This window comes from Bubalus kerabau, chromosome 1 (assembly GCF_029407905.1).
Source record: "Bubalus kerabau isolate K-KA32 ecotype Philippines breed swamp buffalo chromosome 1, PCC_UOA_SB_1v2, whole genome shotgun sequence".
Taxonomy (NCBI): domain Eukaryota; kingdom Metazoa; phylum Chordata; class Mammalia; order Artiodactyla; family Bovidae; genus Bubalus; species Bubalus kerabau.
In genome coordinates, this window is record NC_073624.1 from 200,034,654 (window position 1) to 200,052,095 (window position 17,442).

The 17,442-nt window shown below is 40.6% G+C and overlaps 1 protein-coding gene and 1 long non-coding RNA gene across 2 annotated transcripts in view; both read right to left on the reverse strand.

Annotated features, from left to right (window-relative positions):
* The window catches only part of LOC129629639 (uncharacterized), a 32,155-nt gene extending 26,474 nt beyond the window's left edge, over positions 1-5,681 (reverse strand). Inside the window, exon 1 of the long non-coding RNA XR_008703301.1 lies at positions 5,302-5,681. This is a non-coding gene — a long non-coding RNA (uncharacterized LOC129629639). The remainder of the gene's footprint in view (positions 1-5,301) is intronic.
* A 4,729-nt stretch (positions 5,682-10,410) lies between these two features.
* SNCAIP (synuclein alpha interacting protein) overlaps positions 10,411-17,442 on the reverse strand; it is a 163,550-nt gene continuing 156,518 nt past the window's right edge. Inside the window, exon 12 of the mRNA XM_055549763.1 lies at positions 10,411-10,967. Coding sequence (XP_055405738.1) covers positions 10,883-10,967 — 85 coding nt within the window. The 3' untranslated portion in view covers positions 10,411-10,882. The remainder of the gene's footprint in view (positions 10,968-17,442) is intronic.

Below are 17,442 nucleotides of genomic sequence, written 5' to 3' on the forward strand. Positions count from 1 at the left end.
TTCCCTGTATCTGCTACACACTGCCTGTAACCAACTTAGGAAAATTTTAAATAGCTTTATAAGTACATCTCTCTCAACAGAGACGAATTTAAGGGAAATCAATGCTACAAATAACAAGAGATAAGTTGAGTTATTTGTTGGCATGTTCTTTGTGTTAAATTAACTCAAATATGGAAAATGTGAAAGCAAAAACTGGGGTGAGAGAAGGGAAGTGTGAATTATTCACCTGTGAGCAGCAAAACTTTTGCATAAGAGATAAGAGATGCAAAAAAGGAGGCTGGAGCTTAACGCAGGATGGAAACTCTTTTCCAGTTCTTTTTGATAATTTTTTTCTTTGAACTCAGGTGACATGTTTTACCTGTGTTACAGGGTGAGTTGTTCAGTTTTCATTCCATTCGCAAAGAAAGGCAATGCCAAAGAATGCTCAAACTACCGCACAATTGCACTCATCTCACATGCTAGTAAAGTAATGTTCAAAATTCTCCAAGCTAGGCTTCAGCAATACGTGAACCGTGAACTTCCAGATGTTCAAGCTGGTTTTAGAAAAGGCAGAGGAACCAGAGATCAAATTGCCAACATCTGTTGGATCATGGAAAAAGCAAGAGAGTTCCAGAAAATCATCTATTTTTGCTTTATTGACTATGCCAAAGCCTTTGACTGTGTGGATCACAATAAACTGTGGAAAATTCTGACAGAGATGGGAATACCAGACCACCTGACCAGCCTCTCGAGAAATCTGTATGCAGGTCAGGAAGCAACAGTTAGAACTGGACATGGAACAACAGACTGGTTCCAAATGGGAAAAGGAGTGCGTCAAGGCTGTATATTGTCACCCTGCTTATTTAACTTATATGCAGAGTACATCATGAGAAACGCTGGACTGGAAGAAACACAAGCTGGAATCAAGATTGCCAGGAGAAATATCAATAACCTCAGATATGCAGATGACACCACCCTCTGGCAGAAAGTGAAGAGGAACTAAAAAGTCTCTTGATGAAAGTGAAAGTGGAGAGTGAAATAGTTGGCTTAAAGCTCAACATTCAGAAAACGAAGATCATGGCATCCGGTCCCATCACTTCATGGGAAATAGTTGGGGAAACAGTGGAAACAGTGTCAGACTTTATTTTTCTTGGCTCCAAAATCACTGCAGATGTTTACTGCAGCCATGAGATTAAAAGACACTTACTCCTTGGAAGGAAAGTTATGACCAACCTAGATAGCATATTCAAAAGCAGAGACATTACTTTGCCAACAAAGGTCCATCTAATCAAGGCTATGGTTTTTCCTGTGGTCATGTATGGATGTGAGAGTTGGACTCTGAAGAAGGCTGAGTGCCAAAGAATTGATGCTTTTGAACTGTGGTGTTGGGGAAGACTCTTGAGAGTCCCTTGGACTGCAAGGAGATCCAACCAGTCCATTCTGAAGGAGATCAGCCCTGGGATTTCTTTGGAGGGAATGATGCTAAAGCTGAAACTCCAGTACTTTGGCCACCTCATGTGAAGAGCTGACTCACTGGAAAAGACTCTGATGCTGGGAGGGATTGGGGGCAGGAGGAGAAGGGGATGACAGAGGATGAGATGGCTGGATGGCATCACTGATCGATGGACATGAGTCTGAGTGAACTCCGGGAGTTGGTGATGGACAGGGAGGCCCGGCATGCTGCGATTCATGGGGTCGCAAAGAGTCGGACACGACTGAGCAACTGAACTGAACTGAACTGAACTGACATATTACCTCTCCCTGTCCCACCAGCTTAAGGGAACAGAACATGGCTTTTTGTGATATAACTCAAGGCAGAGAAGGGAATAGACTCTTTCAGGACAAGTTACAGGAGACATATTGAAACATACCAGCACCAAGTTCATCTTTGCCAAGGAAAGACCTATGCCCCTCCTCACTTCCACCCACAGGATTCTACACACCATCCTGCCCCCACTGTCCCACTCTCCCTAGGCAGGGGGAGTAAAGAGAGTTAAAAAGGAAAGAAAATCCCAAGCTGAATGCTTACCCCAAGAGGAGGCTGAACCTTGAAGAGGGTGAAAGAGTAAAAAGGGGAGGCTCTAGGGATAAAGGTCAAGGAGTATCTCAGGCAGCCGTCAAAATGGGATTAGATGGGCAAGGAGTCATTGAGGGGCAGGCCTGGGAAGGATGAAGGGGGTTGGAGCAGTAGCAGGCAGAGAGAGCCTTCAGACTGGCACATAGGGCTGACACCTATGGAGGGAGAGAGGCGAGGAAAGCCTCAGACTGCAGAACATTCTGGAGGAAGATCTGGCCAGGTGAGGGGAGTCTTAGGCCACAGCCTGCCCTAAGAGGGGCTCCCGGGCAGAAAGAGATGCTCTGACTCTGATGCCTTCGCTGTGCTCAGTCTCCAGCTAAGAAAGCACAGGGAAGTGGGGCCACAGGTGAGCTGAAGGAGCTCTGCACAGCAGGGCATCTTGAATGGAGCCCGGCAGGGTTAACTGCATGGCCACCACCAGGGGGCTTCCATGGTGCTGACCCAGGAGTGCCTGCAATGAAGGCTCTGAGCAGCTAGGATTCAGGTCCCAAGAAGGTGAAGAAAATAGAGCTCCATTTCTGAAGCTCTGCCTACCTGTCTCTGTGTTAGAAAACATACATTGCTTGACCAAGTTAAGGGCTGACTGAACGTTTGCCATGATTCTGAGTCAGATAAACTACCAGTAAGACCATTTGGCTGTGGACACGCACTGCTGTGTTCAAATATGTGATTCACATTTTGACCCTTGATACACAGCATGGGGACTGGGTAGCCAATCACTGTACCTGAGGATATCTGTCTGCTTCTACTGAATGGGAACTCACAGGGCACAAGCCTGGCCTCAGCCAAACCAAGAGTGAGTTCTCCCTGCTTTCAACAACAGTGGCTGTGGAGCACCACCTCCCCCCGACCCCCAGCACACACACATTGTTTCGTCTTGCACTTTACATACATGTGTGTGTGTGTGTGTGTGGTCTCTCTTGTCCTAGATCAACAATGAGACACTCGAGGTGACAGTTTCTCTTATTCTTTGAATCAGTATTGCCTTGCACACAGTTGGTGTAAGTTTCAACCGCAGTTAGAGAAAATGAATGGACAGGATTGGGGAGACCAGGGGTAGGTAAGTTGTGCAAAGAACAATAGGCACATTTATATTTATTTCAGCCTACTTATTTTCAGAAGATCTAGGGTGGCTTATAGTAGTGATATGGCACAACTATTAAAAAAGGATAAAGATGTAAGACCAAAGAATGAAGGTAGAGGTGAGAAAAGCTATATACAGCTGGCCCTCCATGGTCATGGGTTTCACCAACTGCAGATCGTGTACTGAGTTACCAGCCACAGTCAAATGAATCTGAGAATGCAGAACCCATGAACATAGAGAGCCAACTATGGGACATTAGCATCTGTGGGCTTTGGTATCTATGGCGGGTCCAGTAACCAATCCTAAGTGGACATCTAGGCAAGAATCTACTAGAGAAAAATAAGCTAAGGACTGCTACTGAGGTGGAATGCAAACTTTACTTTTGACCTTTTCCTGGCAGGCAAGACAAAAAGGAAAACACAAGTTATATAAGGTTCTTATTAGCTAATAAAAAGAAGCATGCCAGTTTTTCTATAGAAGTAGATTTTTTCCTAACACTAACTCTAAGAAGAATTTATTTTATGGCCCCTAACAGAGCCATTGACTTTTTAAATGTATGATGGTTTCAATAAGAATTTTATAAAAATAACCTTTCTTCTTATGAATGTGAACCGTGCTGTGGATAAATCATTTGTATTTCTTGAATGTTCTCTATGACTAACAGTTATTAAGTCAGTTGTGTATATGTGTAACTAATGGAACTGCCTTTTAAAATTTCATTACAATAAAAATGACTTTGCTCTGAAAAAAAAAAATACATAGAAACTTTTTTCTTTATGGCGATTTCTTATATTAATTTTTGAGAAATGCCATAGTTCAGAGATGACATTTCTTTGGGGACTTAAGATGTAGTTCAGCCATCAGCAGTGAAATAAGGTTGATGGATTTCATCTGGGGCCATAGCCTATAGAAGGACCCTAAGAAAGGTACTTTACATAATAATGACCACAGGCTACTATATTAAGTATCAACTTGATATGATTGGTAAACAAAGTTGTATTCAACTAGAGTATAACTTTGGTTGCACTTCTTTGAAATTTGGCTAAATAGTTCTACCATGGCATAAGCATTCTGATTTGACATTGGGTCATAATATGGGCTTCCCTGCTGGCTCAGTGGTAAAGAATCCACATGCCAATGCAGGAGGTGCTGGTTCGATCCCTGGTCTGGGAAAATACCCTGGAGATGGAAATGGCAACCCACTCCAGTATTCTTGCCTGGGAAATCACAAGGTCAGAGGGGCTTGGCAGGCTACAGTCCATGGGGTCACAAAACAGTTGGACATGATTTGGCGACTAAACAATTTTGTCATAATAGTCTAAATGCTATGTACACACAATGATTTAGAATTGATTCCAGTAAGTCCCAAACTCATATTAAGAGAAATTGCTCCAGAGGATGTGAAAAGTGTTCTAACAGTCCCCTGGTTTACCAATCAATTTAGATACATAACATATTTAAACATGTTTCCTTTGTACTCTGAGATTCTTCAAAGTTTGAGCAGACTAATAATATCCTGTCATAGTCTGAGTTCCCTGGTACGTGGGGTTTGACCTGGAGATTAGTGGGCAGGAAGTCTCTTATAAATGGTTCTTGGGATTAACAGGGAAGGGGAGTTGGGGGTACCGAATAAGGCAGGGGAAAAAGCTGGGCCAAGCCCATGGGGAGCTCTGGTGCTAGAATGGCTTTTTGGAGTTGTTTCAAGTTGGGTGTGGGGTTGAGTTTATCTATCCCAACACTGAACAGTCCTTAGATACAGGTGCCCTGGAAAGGGGCATGCCCTTGGGCAACGTGCCTCTCTTCAGCTGAGGGCACTCTCCAGAGAGGGCTCATGCCTGAGGTCTCTGGCCCAGGAATACTGCCAGCAGCTGGGAGAATAAATCCTCTGTTTCTGAAGGCAGTGCATTACAACATGTTATGAGATTTTGTATGCACAGTTTACCAAACTAGCAAAACCTACTTTAATCCTGAAGTGCAGCCAAACATCTAGACCTAGTGGTGGAGAGAATACAATTTGTGAAATGTTCCTTTATCCCAATGAACTGGATGTATACTCCTTATTTCACACGATGAGTACATCAATTAGGTCTTCTTTTTGGCTAGTACTACCAGAAGCCAGGTATCAGTGATTTAGTCAATGAAAAGAACTTATTTTGCTCACCTGGGTAATATGCAGGACACTCCAGGGCTTACATGGTGGCTGCATCTCTTTCCTTCTCTTTCATCCTTGGCACGTGACTTTGTTCTCAGGGCTGTGAGGCACTGCTCTACCATAGAGGGAAAAGTACTGGGGCAAAGACAAGTGCCAGACAAACGTCTTCCTTCACACCATTCTCTAAAGCTCCACTTCACCATTTTGGAACTTCTCAGGAGGTGCCAATGGTGAAGAATCCATATGCCAATGCAGCAGACACAAGAGATGCGGTTTCCTTCGGGTGGGGAAGGTCCCCTGGAGGAGCAAATGGCAACCCACTCGAGGATTCCTGCCTGGGAAATCCCACGGACAGAGGAGCCTGGTGGGCTACAGGCCACTGGGTAGCAAAGGGTCAGACACGACTACGCACCCACGCATGCACGCTTGATTTCTACTGACGTTTCATTGGCTAGAACAGAGTCACATGGTCATTCCTAATTTCACAGGCATCAGGGAAAGTAATTTTACTGCAGCACATTTGACTTCTCTTAATTAGGAAAAAGGGAGAAAGGATACTGAGACGGGAATAGTCTTGCCACAAAAAATAGTTTAACTTCTTCATTCCTTGTTCCTGACTGGCCGAACGACTCCAGAAACTCATTCCACAGAAAGAACAAAAAAATATATATTTTTAAAATACAAGTAAGATGACAGCACAACAGATTGCTATACTTTTCAAATTTAAGTTTAACTCACATTTTGCACATTACATCAAAAGCAACTATGCATATATTACCATAGATTTATGGTTGTAGTTCCACTGTTAGGGACAGAGTTGTATACGTGATAGGTGTCAGTGTGTGTTGTGTAAACAAAGGAACATATCTGGCACACGATACAGCACTGTACTGGGGAGTGAGCTCATAAAACACATGCATCTTGCTGGCACGTTATGAGGAGGCCCTGCAGTAGTGGTTGGGGGACTGGGTTTTAGTCTTTGCTTCATTGTGTTTTATCTTGGTGATTGCCACTGCCAGATGGGTAGCTTTCTGATGATTTGATTTCTATAAACAAGGATTTTAGGAAATTAGGGGAAATAACAATTGAAAAGCTAGCCACATTATGATTAAGCATAACAGGGCAAAGACCCCATCCTTTATGGAAAAGTTCTTGTTCTGTCTTCTATGTGAATCAGAAAAGAAGCCTTGCTTTCTATAATTATATGATTTATAAATTTCCTACATAGGCAACTATAGTATTGAATATGATTTTCAGTTTACAGGCATATTAAACCTAACAGTGCAAGGACCCCAGTGATACTTCCCTAGACCTAATAATCTTTTCTCCATACCTATCCCAGGTGTAGGGGTATGTCATTCTTTCCCTCTCCTTGAGGAAGGGTCTTTTTCTGTCAACTTATCTTCTCAGATATTGTCTCAATAGATAGTACAGAGCATCCATAACAAAATTAAAAATGGAGGCCATGGTAAATGCCAGAAGGAAGATTTTGCATTTCTAGTATGCTCGTAGTTGAGGCCAATACTGATGGTACCCAATGACACTTTGGTAGTAAGGCACTGGTTTCAAAACTTGACTGCGCTTTTGGACTTTTGGAGTCCAGGGGGAGATTTTATAAATGCTGATGCTTGGTTCTATCCAAGAAGTTGGATTTGTTTTCAAGGTTTGATTTGGGCATCGGATTTTGAAAAGCTTGCCCAGGTGATTCTAAAGTGCAGCAAAGTTTGTGAACTACTGCGATAAATGAATGAGAAGACTCTTTTCTGTAGGTCCCTCTAAATACAGTTTGGTAGACTTCTGTCTCCTTGTATGGCCCTCTACAGTTGATACGGACTTCTGGGTCTCTTTTAACTCAAGGAGAGTGCCTAGCACAGGGCTTGATTCTTGGCATGGATCAGTCATAGATTGTTGACTACTCAGCATATAGAAGGATGAGTGTTCTACTGATATGCTTAGGTGAAGGGAGAGGTGATTACTTTTCATTGAAAACATGGGTCCAACACATTTCTACTTACTGCAGTTTCTTTGCCAGGTTTCTTCCAAGGAAGATCATATATAAAAGGCTTTGAGATCTTGAGAACTGAGCGTAGAGAAGAGAGAAGAAAAGGGTGAGAAGATGACAGTAAAGAGGAAGGAGAGACAGCAAGGGAGGAACTGGAGACAAAAATATGATGAGAAATGGGCAGAATATGATGAATGTGGGAGAAGTGAGAAGAATAGAACAGTATTGAAAAGTTGCTAGTAGATATTCACTAACCACCGTCTATGAGAGGTGGTTCTACTGAGATCAACAACAAAGACTATTGAGATCAACAAATTTATGGTCTCATTAGCAGACACAAATGAAATGCTTGAAAAGTTATAGAAAGCTATGCAGTTGTTAAAGAATAATGTGTGACCAGAAGATAACACATAGATAGATCAACAAATGAGAGTTACAGGCAACAGAGAGCACAAACTCCATTTTATGTGGGGAAACTTTATCAATCCTGTTGTAATAAATTCCTTATTCTTACTTTGCTTTATCAAGTTAATATTAAGCTTATAGGAGGCTACTGAACAAATAACATTTAACCCATCTTTCATCAGCGAGTCTTTCAGGGAAATTATTTAAATATCTACTTTATATTCATTTCCTCCAGCCTGTACCAACCAGGATGTGGTTTATGAATATTCACTTTGAAAAAACAAACTTCTAAGAATACACTTCTTTAAGATACCCTTTCCAGAGTCTCCCCACACTCCCAACACCATGATATACATCTAGAACTTTCTTATTAGGGTGGAGGTCTTGACACAAGGTTTTGTGAGAATAAATAATGGGAATTCAATCCATTCATAGTGGTGAAGGTTTGGTATCTTGTTATCTTTTCTAACAAACGTTCTTAATTTGATGTGTTGAACTTTGGCAATACAAGTCCCTTTAGTGACATAAAAGCAGCCAGACTTTAAAAGATGCTGACAGATGTTGTGATAGTTTTTTTTTACAGCGGAGCTGAGTTCCCTGCATGTAATTAGGCATGCAGATAGAGCTTCACTCGTTTACTAGTCCGATGGGAGGAAGGGAGTGGGGGCTGGGGCCCCAAAGCTGTGCTTACTAAAACGAAACACTCTTTCTGCAACATGGAAGTGTGTCTTGATTTCTATAAGGATATAAAGAGTTTGTGTCTTCAGTTTTAAAATTCTGCACAAAACTAAGTTTGTGGTAAGGAAAACATCATGTCTACCAATTTCAAGCACACATAACTCACCCATGTCATAAGGAACTTGGACAGTGAAGATATTGTACACGTGTGATTTAAGACCAGCATTTTTAGTGTCCTAGAAACATCGTTAAACATAGCCTGCATTGTCTCATGATCTGGCTCATCTGAATCCGTTCGACTTGCCTATTTTACCTTTTTTAAAAAAATTCTTTGTTCTTCTGTGGTTAGTACTGTGGTATCTAAAATGATAGTTTCAACAAACAATCAGATTGCCAGAATGTTCTAGGTCAAGGTAGCATCTCTTTCTTTCAAACTCCTTACACTTCCTTTGCTGTGTTTAATTGGAAACTCTGTGTCTGGCTCATAAAATCTCTGCAGAATGTCCAGCCCCCTTTAACTTTTGAGTTTAAAAACACAGCCTAAGAACAAAATGGGGGCCTCTGCAAGTGCAGGGGAGGGCAGGCAGAGACAGCACTCTCTGGATCTCCTTCCTTTGTAGACCCCTTTCGAGGGATAAGTCCCGAAGGTTGGCTCAATTATGACTCCAGGATCACCCCCTCTGCACTGAACAGAAAGCACAGGAATCCACTTCTCACGTACGCCTGCCATATATTCTCAGTTAGAATCTTACACACGAGGACAGAGCAGTGAAATGTGAGGAAGCAAACCAACAGGGCATGTGAGGTCAAGGGCCACAGTCAGAACAGGGCATCTCATTGGAGGAGAAGACAATGTGGGGAACGTAGAACCACATGCAGCACCAGGCTCTCACAGGACGCGAATGAGGACAGTGCAGACTGGCTGACGTTCGCAGACACACTGCTCTATAAGCTGGAAGGAACCTACCTCCTGGATGGGTATGCCAGTCTCCTCCTCTCCCCAGATTTATTAAGGCGGCAGTGTCCCTCGCCCAAGACTAACAGGGTGTCCAGGACCAGAGCCAACACCACAGCACCATAAGCTTCCTGTGTGGTAGTCCAGTGGTCCATGCACTAAGAAGATAGTGTTGTGCAGGACAGATGGACAGTGAAGTGAGGACAACGAACAAACGTGTACCAAAGCCAAGTCTGCTACTGCTAGTGGTGGTGCCTTGGACACGGAATTTATACTTTCTGAAGTTTAATTTTCTAATCTATAAAATGAAAGTCATAATACCTTCACATAAGCATGGCTGGTACATAAAAGGCACTTAACCATTACCTCCTTCTCCTAAACGTCATTGCGTGTCATCAAGCCCAAGTTTGTTGAATGACCCACCTTTTCAAAATTGCCTATTAATTCAGTACCTTGACCTATTTTGCCCACCAGGACACAGAATGGTCCACAATTGATGGCAGAAACATTGCTAGTAATTGCTAATAGCATACACTGCTCCCTTCTTCTGATAAGAATACATACTACTTTCAAACTAAAACTTGACAGGCCTCTTACAGACCATGCCAACGCTTTGAAAATAAAACTCTTGAAGTTGCAACAGAAATACATTTTCACACGATAGGACAAAACCATCTGGAACTTACTCTTACATGGATTCAAAGAGCTGCATCAACAATAGGGCTGTTCTGAACTCAGGCTCCACACTGTCTCCTAAAGGGATTAGACAGGCCTCATCATGTGTTGGAGGCAGAAAAACAGAGACCCAAGAAGGGGCTAAATCCTTAGCTGTCATTAGTATTTTCTCTTGTCAACACTGAGATTTGATAAGACAGAAGGAATTGACTTACTTTATATACCCGTTTGATCCTTTAGTACTTTAGTGAAAAGTAGAATGTTTTATTTTACCCCTATGGGAAAGCAGCTCAACTGAGCAGTTTGTTCCTGAAATAAAATACCAGCAGTCAAAATATGCTTAAAGCCCCTTAGAAATCAGAACATCACAGACTTATTAGAAAGTAAGTGCCCCAAGCTTACAGGTGGTTGTTAACATTGTTTTATTTCCTTTATACAAAAAGTAGAAATGACAGAAAAAAACACTCGACAGAAAACAACAGCACTGATCTGGTCTCCTGGAGAAGCTGAGCCCAAATTGCCCGTATTATGGGGAAAGGGAGGTTCAACCAGCATCAGCAAACACCCATGCAACTGATGAGACACAGTGGTGTCAGTGGCTGGTGGATGTCCTGTGGGGAGGTTGAATCAATCTTAAAAAACATACGTTTGCCCAATCATGCTTTCAAACTGCATCTCTTTAAAAACAAGTTATATATACAAATATCACCCCAAAATGAGTCTTATATACGCTAGTGCTATAAATTTAAGGCATCCTAATCGTCTGGTCTTCTGCTGGTGAGGCATTGTTCTCATGATTCTATTTCCACAGAGGACAGTCCAGAAATTTCCAACGGTGTCCAAAGGGCAGCAATGAGAGATAATAAAAAAGTGATTTATAAGAAGAGTTCTTTTGATTCTGGCTCAGCAACATGCTTTGTATTGTAGGATTTCTTCATTTTTCTACTGATGTCATCATGCCTAAGTGGAAGACAAACCACAAGGCCAAAATTAGATAAAACTATGGTCAAGTTACAATACAATGCCACTAAACAGCTCACCCAAAATGGAAATTATCCTCACACAAACCACACTGAAGAACACTTCATTCCAGAATGCAAATTATTTTTTTTTTCATATAAACCACTCTTTAAATAAAAGGAATAGTCATGTAATAACATACTATATGGATACTTTAAAATTTGGCCCCGGAAGTAATTACTCAATCATGCCGATTGGAATCCAAGTAAAATTCTACAGTCAAATGAATTTTATCAGTCAAACAAAATAGGCAGAGTAGTACTGCTTGTTAAATTGAAACAAGGGATATTTATATTTTATTCATGGGGTTCACTGGTGACACTTTTTATTCTCCAGTAAGCTTGAGTATTAATAGTTTAAAGGAAATGCTTTTGCTCTGGGTGTGTGATTACTGAGTAGTAGCATGGTGGAAAAATACAAGTAGGTATATCTATAGGAAAAAGAAGAGCCTAGGGAACAATAGTGCTGTTTTCCCTTCAATACTCAATACCTTGTAAATCTATGGAAAGAAGTACCAGCTCAAGTCTGGGAACAGTTTTGCTTTTTATGTGAATTTCCCCTGGGAAGAAGCACTCATTTTCATTGAAATATTAGTCCCATTCTGGGTGTAAAATCTCCCAGACAGGAGTTATCTTCTGAGTGTGAGCAAGTGTGCATCCTACTAAATTCCTTCTTGTTGCTAGGCCAGACAAAAACAAACTGTTTCTGGGAATGGTACTTGCTCACATGAGGCCACATTTGAATGGAGAACTCCAAGCATGGCTTTATGGCCCTCAAAATCACGCTTGCTTACAAAGATCATGTAGTTTATTCTTAGACTGGTTAATAACAATCATCATCACTGTCTGAAAGTTGTAATTTTTATTTTTATTTAAAGTTCATCTGAACAGAACTTTAGAGAGATGTTCACGGGAAAGAAAGGGAAGAGTGTGAAAGAAAAACCTGGTTGGTTAAAAGATGTTCTAGGAACTTCCAATTAAGCATGATAGACTGAAAACATAGTATTAATCATCCCTTTCTTACAAAAGAACATGCAAATGAATAGAAAAGGCATCAACCTAAATGAATAAGGGAAATGGAAGAGGAGATGAAAACACACACAAAATGCCAATAACATTTCAGAAACAGGAAAATGGATGAACATGTGGAATTGATTTAGCAGAGCAGGCAGGAAAAGCAGAAATCTAAGCCTACAGTCAGGGAACCCAACAAACTGATGTTCATGATGCAGGAACTAGAAACCCTACGTACTTCTGAAAGTCGCAGTGGGTGCTGTATGAGTGCTGAAAATAGGAAGACTATTTTAAAACTTTTTGGAAGTACCAGTTCATACCCAGATTACCTTCCTGACCTAATGCAGCCAGTTGACTGTCCCTTTCCCAATGTGAAGAGAGACCGCAGGTTACAATTTGCAAGGCATGGACCAGAGAGACTCTAAATTCAGCTGAAGGGGTGAAAACCATAGGATTAGGTGAAAGTTATAAAACACAATTGTCAACCCACCCCTGTTACTTTAACCCAAAGACTCCTGGAAGGTAGGTTAATAGATCCTAGGAGGAGACTGGAGTTTCCTTATCTTGAGAAGTCAACTGCCAAAAGAAAAGTCCTACAAATACTGACAGTGAGTTTCTCAGCCAAAGAGCCTAGTACTTAACCAGTCTGTGTGATGCAATACCTACCAGTCAACAAGCCATAGCTTCTGTTCAGTTTTAGTGTCTTATTCTTAAATATGAATGAGTTAGAGATCACCAGATGTTTGAGAAAAGTGCTACTATGACAGACAGAGACCAGGATAAATAGAGAAACAGCAGTCAAAGTGAATAGAGATAATATAAAGGGTGGTAAGAACTTCAAAAAACTGTAACAAGAAAAACTGAGGAAAACGTTTGCTATATGTATCACAAAGGGCTAATTTTTATAATTTATAATACATAAAGAGCTGCTACAAATCAACAAGACCAGAATCTCAACAAAAATGTAGAAAGAATTAAAAATAATACATTCATACAAATAAAGAATACATATCTATGTAAAAGAATGAAGAGGCTCTCTTTAATGAATACATAAAGACCTCTAAAATGATAGATGAAAAAAAGCAAGAAGCAAGACTATGTGTAAAGGATGCCATCTTTATTGTAAAAAGGAAGGAAAGATAAACATATACATTTGTATTTGTATTTGAGTATAAAATTTAAATAAGTCTTGCATACTTAGTGCTATGAAAAAAAAAACAAAGAGAAAACCAATAAAATGCTACTGAATATTAACACAATAATCAAAGAAATAAAAAGTTAGAAATTGAAAAGTAAAGTTGAGTAAATATCCTAGAAAGAATTTTTAGAAAAAGCAAAAGTATGGATAAAAATAGGAGAAATATAGTTAGACAATACTTAGAAAAATAGAAAAAAGTTAGAAAAGGATCAGTTCAGTGTGTTGAACATCAGATTAACAGTATTTTCAGAAAAATGAACAGAAAAGCAGTAGGGGATAAAATTGTACAAAATCACTTCCCAGTACCAAAGCATATAGATTTCCAGATTGAAAAAGCCTGCTGAACGTTCACACCCCAGAAATGAGAATAGAATCATGGCAAAGTACCATGAAATCAAAATACTGGGGATAAAGAGAAAAATCATAAAAGCTTCCAACGGATTAGAAATTAGGGAGAAGCTGAGCTTCTTGACAGACACATTAGAAGCAAGAGGAAAATGAAATAATCTATTCAAGATTCTAAGGGAAAATAGTTTTCTGTCAAGAGTTCTATACCCAGCCAAATAGTGCTAATCCATATGAGGGCAAAAGGAAACTATTTTCAGGCAGGCAAGGCCTCAAAACCTTTAGCATCCCTTCACCTCCACAGGATGCAAATTGTCTTTACCAAAGAAAGCATATAGACTGACAAAAAGGGAAAAGACAGATTCAGGAAATCACAGGGGAAAAGCCAAAGGCAATTCCCAGGATAATATATATAAGAAACTGCAGGGTTACAGCTGTGTAGCACTGCCAGATAGCAGCAATCTAGACTGGGGCAAAGGAAAGACGGTGTCTCCATGAATAGACTGAAACAGAGAGGTACCTGATTTGTCTGAATGCACTGAAAGAAGGGTTTTTGTCTCTAGTAGAGTGTTCAGAAATTATATACTTAAAAATCAAAATTATTATCTTCAAGGAAAACAAAGTTACATAAATAAATGCAACAGTACATTGCACATATCTACTGTAATAACTATTTAGATAGCCATAATAATAATAAAAGGTCAGTTTTCATTCCAATCCCAAAGAAAGGCAATGACAAAGAATGCTCAAACTACCGCACAATTGCACTCATCTCACACGCTAGTAAAGTAATGCTCAAAATTCTCCAAGCTAGGCTTCAGCAATATGTGAACCATGAACTTCCAAATGTTCAAGATGGTTTCAGAAAAGGCATAGGAACCAGAGATCAAATTGCCAACATCTGTTGGATCATGGAAAAAGCAAGAGAGTTCCAGAAAATCATCTATTTCTGCTTTATTGACTATGCCAAAGCCTTTGACTGTGTGGATCACAATAAACTGTGGAAAATTCTGAAAGAGATGGCAATACCAGACCACCTGATCTGCCTCTTGAGAAACCTATATGCAGGTCAGGAAGCAACAGTTAGAACTGGACATGGAACAACAGGCTGGTTCCAAATAGGAAAAGGAGTATGTCAAGGCTATATATTGTCACCCTGCTTATTTAACTTTTATGCAGAGTATATCATGAGAAACGCTGGGCTGGAAGAAGCACAAGCTGGAATCAAGATTGCTGGGAAAAATATCAATAACCTCAGATAAGCAGATGACACTACCCTTATGGCAGAAAGTGAAGAAGAACTACAAAGCCTCTTGATGAAAGTGAAAGTGGAGAGTGAAAAAGTTGGCTTAAAGCTCAACATTCAGAAAACTAAGATCATGGCATCTGGTCCCATCACTTCATGGGAAATAGATGGGGAAACAGTGGAAACAGTGTCAGACTTTATTTTTTTGTGCTCTAAAATCACTGGAGATGGTGATTGTAGCCATGAAATTAAAAGATGCTTATTCCTTGGAAGGAAAGTTATGACCAACCTAGATAGCATATTCAAAAGCAGAGACATTACTTTGCCAACAAAGGTCCATCTAGTCAAGGCTATGGTTTTTCCAGTGGTCATGTATGGATGTGAGAGTTGGACTGTGAAGAAAGCTGAGTGCCGAAGAATTGATGCTTTTGAACTGTGGTGTTGGAGAAGACTCTTGAGAGTCCCTTGGACTGCAAGGAGATCCAACCAATCCATTCTAAATGAGATCAGTCCTGGCTGTTCATTGGAAGGACTGATGCTAAAGCTGAAACTCCAGTACTTTGGCCACCTCATGCGAAGAGTTGACTCATTGGAAAAGACTCTGATGCTGGGAGGGATTGGGGGCAGGAGGAGAAGGGGACGACAGAGGATGAGATGGCTGGATGGCATCACCGACTCGATGGACATGCGTTTGAGTAAACTCTGGGAATTGGTGATGGACAGGGAGGCGGGGCACGCTGCGATTCATGGGGTCGCAAAGAGTCGGACATGACTGAGCGACTGAACTGAACTGAATAATAATAAACGCCAAATACTGATTTAACTCCCAAGAGTGATACAACTATATTGACGGTGGGAAGAGGAAGCAGGTGTGTATATGTGTGTGTGTTGAAATGGGGGGCAGTGCTGGTTGCCAAATTTGTCCAAACAGAGCTGGCCAAATTTGGTTCATTGTTGAGAACATGGATTTTGGAACCAAACTGAGCTGAAACCTTGGATACATAATTTATTACCACTGGTACTGTGTAATCTTGGGCAAGATGTATAATTTCTCTGTGTCTTGGTTTCCAATCTGGAAAATTTGGATAAATAATAATATCTACCATATTGTGTCATTCATTGTGAAGATTAAAAGTCAATATGCATGAAGTACCTGGAATATTCTTTGGTACATTGTAAGTGCTTTATAAGTGGCAGCTATCATTTTTATCTTCTACAGTAAGATGCCAATAGACAACAAAGATAATATCTAAAATTGAAAGTCCATATAAGCGCATTATTGAGAAATACAGAATACTAGTTAAAACACCTAAAAGCAAAGCAAATGTCTGATTCAGGGGAGTAGGAATGAGAACAGGGGAGGTTGGACACATGGGCAGCCAGTTTTTGTTATATGGTGTTACTATCACATACCTATAGCACTTGGACAAAAAAATATAAAAATCAATAAAACTTTAAAAAAAAGTCTAAGGATATCATCATAATTTAGACACTGAGGGAGTATTTCTACTTTAATATAAGGGGTGTTTTGTTTAAAGACACTAAAAGCACTTTGTGCAGAACAAAACCCAGCATGATTAGAGTTGAGTCAATACCAAGTAAAATGTTAATTTGAGGCTTTTATCTGAATAATATCAGGATGATTCAAGACTCCCTGAACCCTTCAATTACTTAGTCCTGAATAACCAGTATTCAAATTTTTTTTAAAAAGCAAAAGTATTTGGGTAATTCTGGCATGAGTTATTCAGATAATTTGCTGCTCTTGATTTCATTTTTGGATATAAAATCACATTCTCTGTGACCAAAATTGGAAAGAAGGCTTAAATTTAAGTAACAGTTTTTCAAGTAATCTAACCTGCTGACTCATCTGTGCCTGGATTCCATATTTCTACAGCCCAGGGTGACTAGATGGCAAGTTATTTTAGAGAATCTGTCTAAAATGGCCCATGAGTATGCACTACATATTCCTACTGATGGCCAAAATAGGTAGATTGACTTAGCTATTTCTGTGATCTCCTTCAGACCTTCACTGAGAGCATATCTATAAATGCCTATCTTCTAAAAAACGAGATTCTGGCTCAAAGAATAAAAATATATACTTGAAATAGTCAATATTAAACTTACTGTAGGGGAGTAGACTTGTAATCAAAAGGCCTAGGGCGACCCACTCCAGTACTCTTGCCTGGAAAATCCCAGGGGCGGAGGAGCCTGGTGGGCTGCCGTCCATGGGTCGCTAAGAGTTGGATATGACTGAGCAACTTCACTTTCATTCTTCACTTTCATGCACTGGAGAAGGACATGGCAACCCACTCCAGTATTCTTGCCTGGAGAATCCCAGGGACAGGGGAGCCTGGTGGGCTGCCGTCTATGGGGTCGCACAGAGTCGGACACGACTGAAGCAACTTAGCAGCAGCAGGCTTCTACAGAGCATACCATTCTTTCTTCAGGATGACAGGCTTGCTTGGTCTTTTTTTTCCCCCTCTCCTTCCTCCTTTCTCTCTCTTTAGCTTCCTCTCCTTCATATATTCTAAAGTCCCTACCCTGTGCCAGGCACCAAACTAGACACTGGGGTACAGACTGGGGTATGATGGTGCTACTTAGGGTCACCACTCC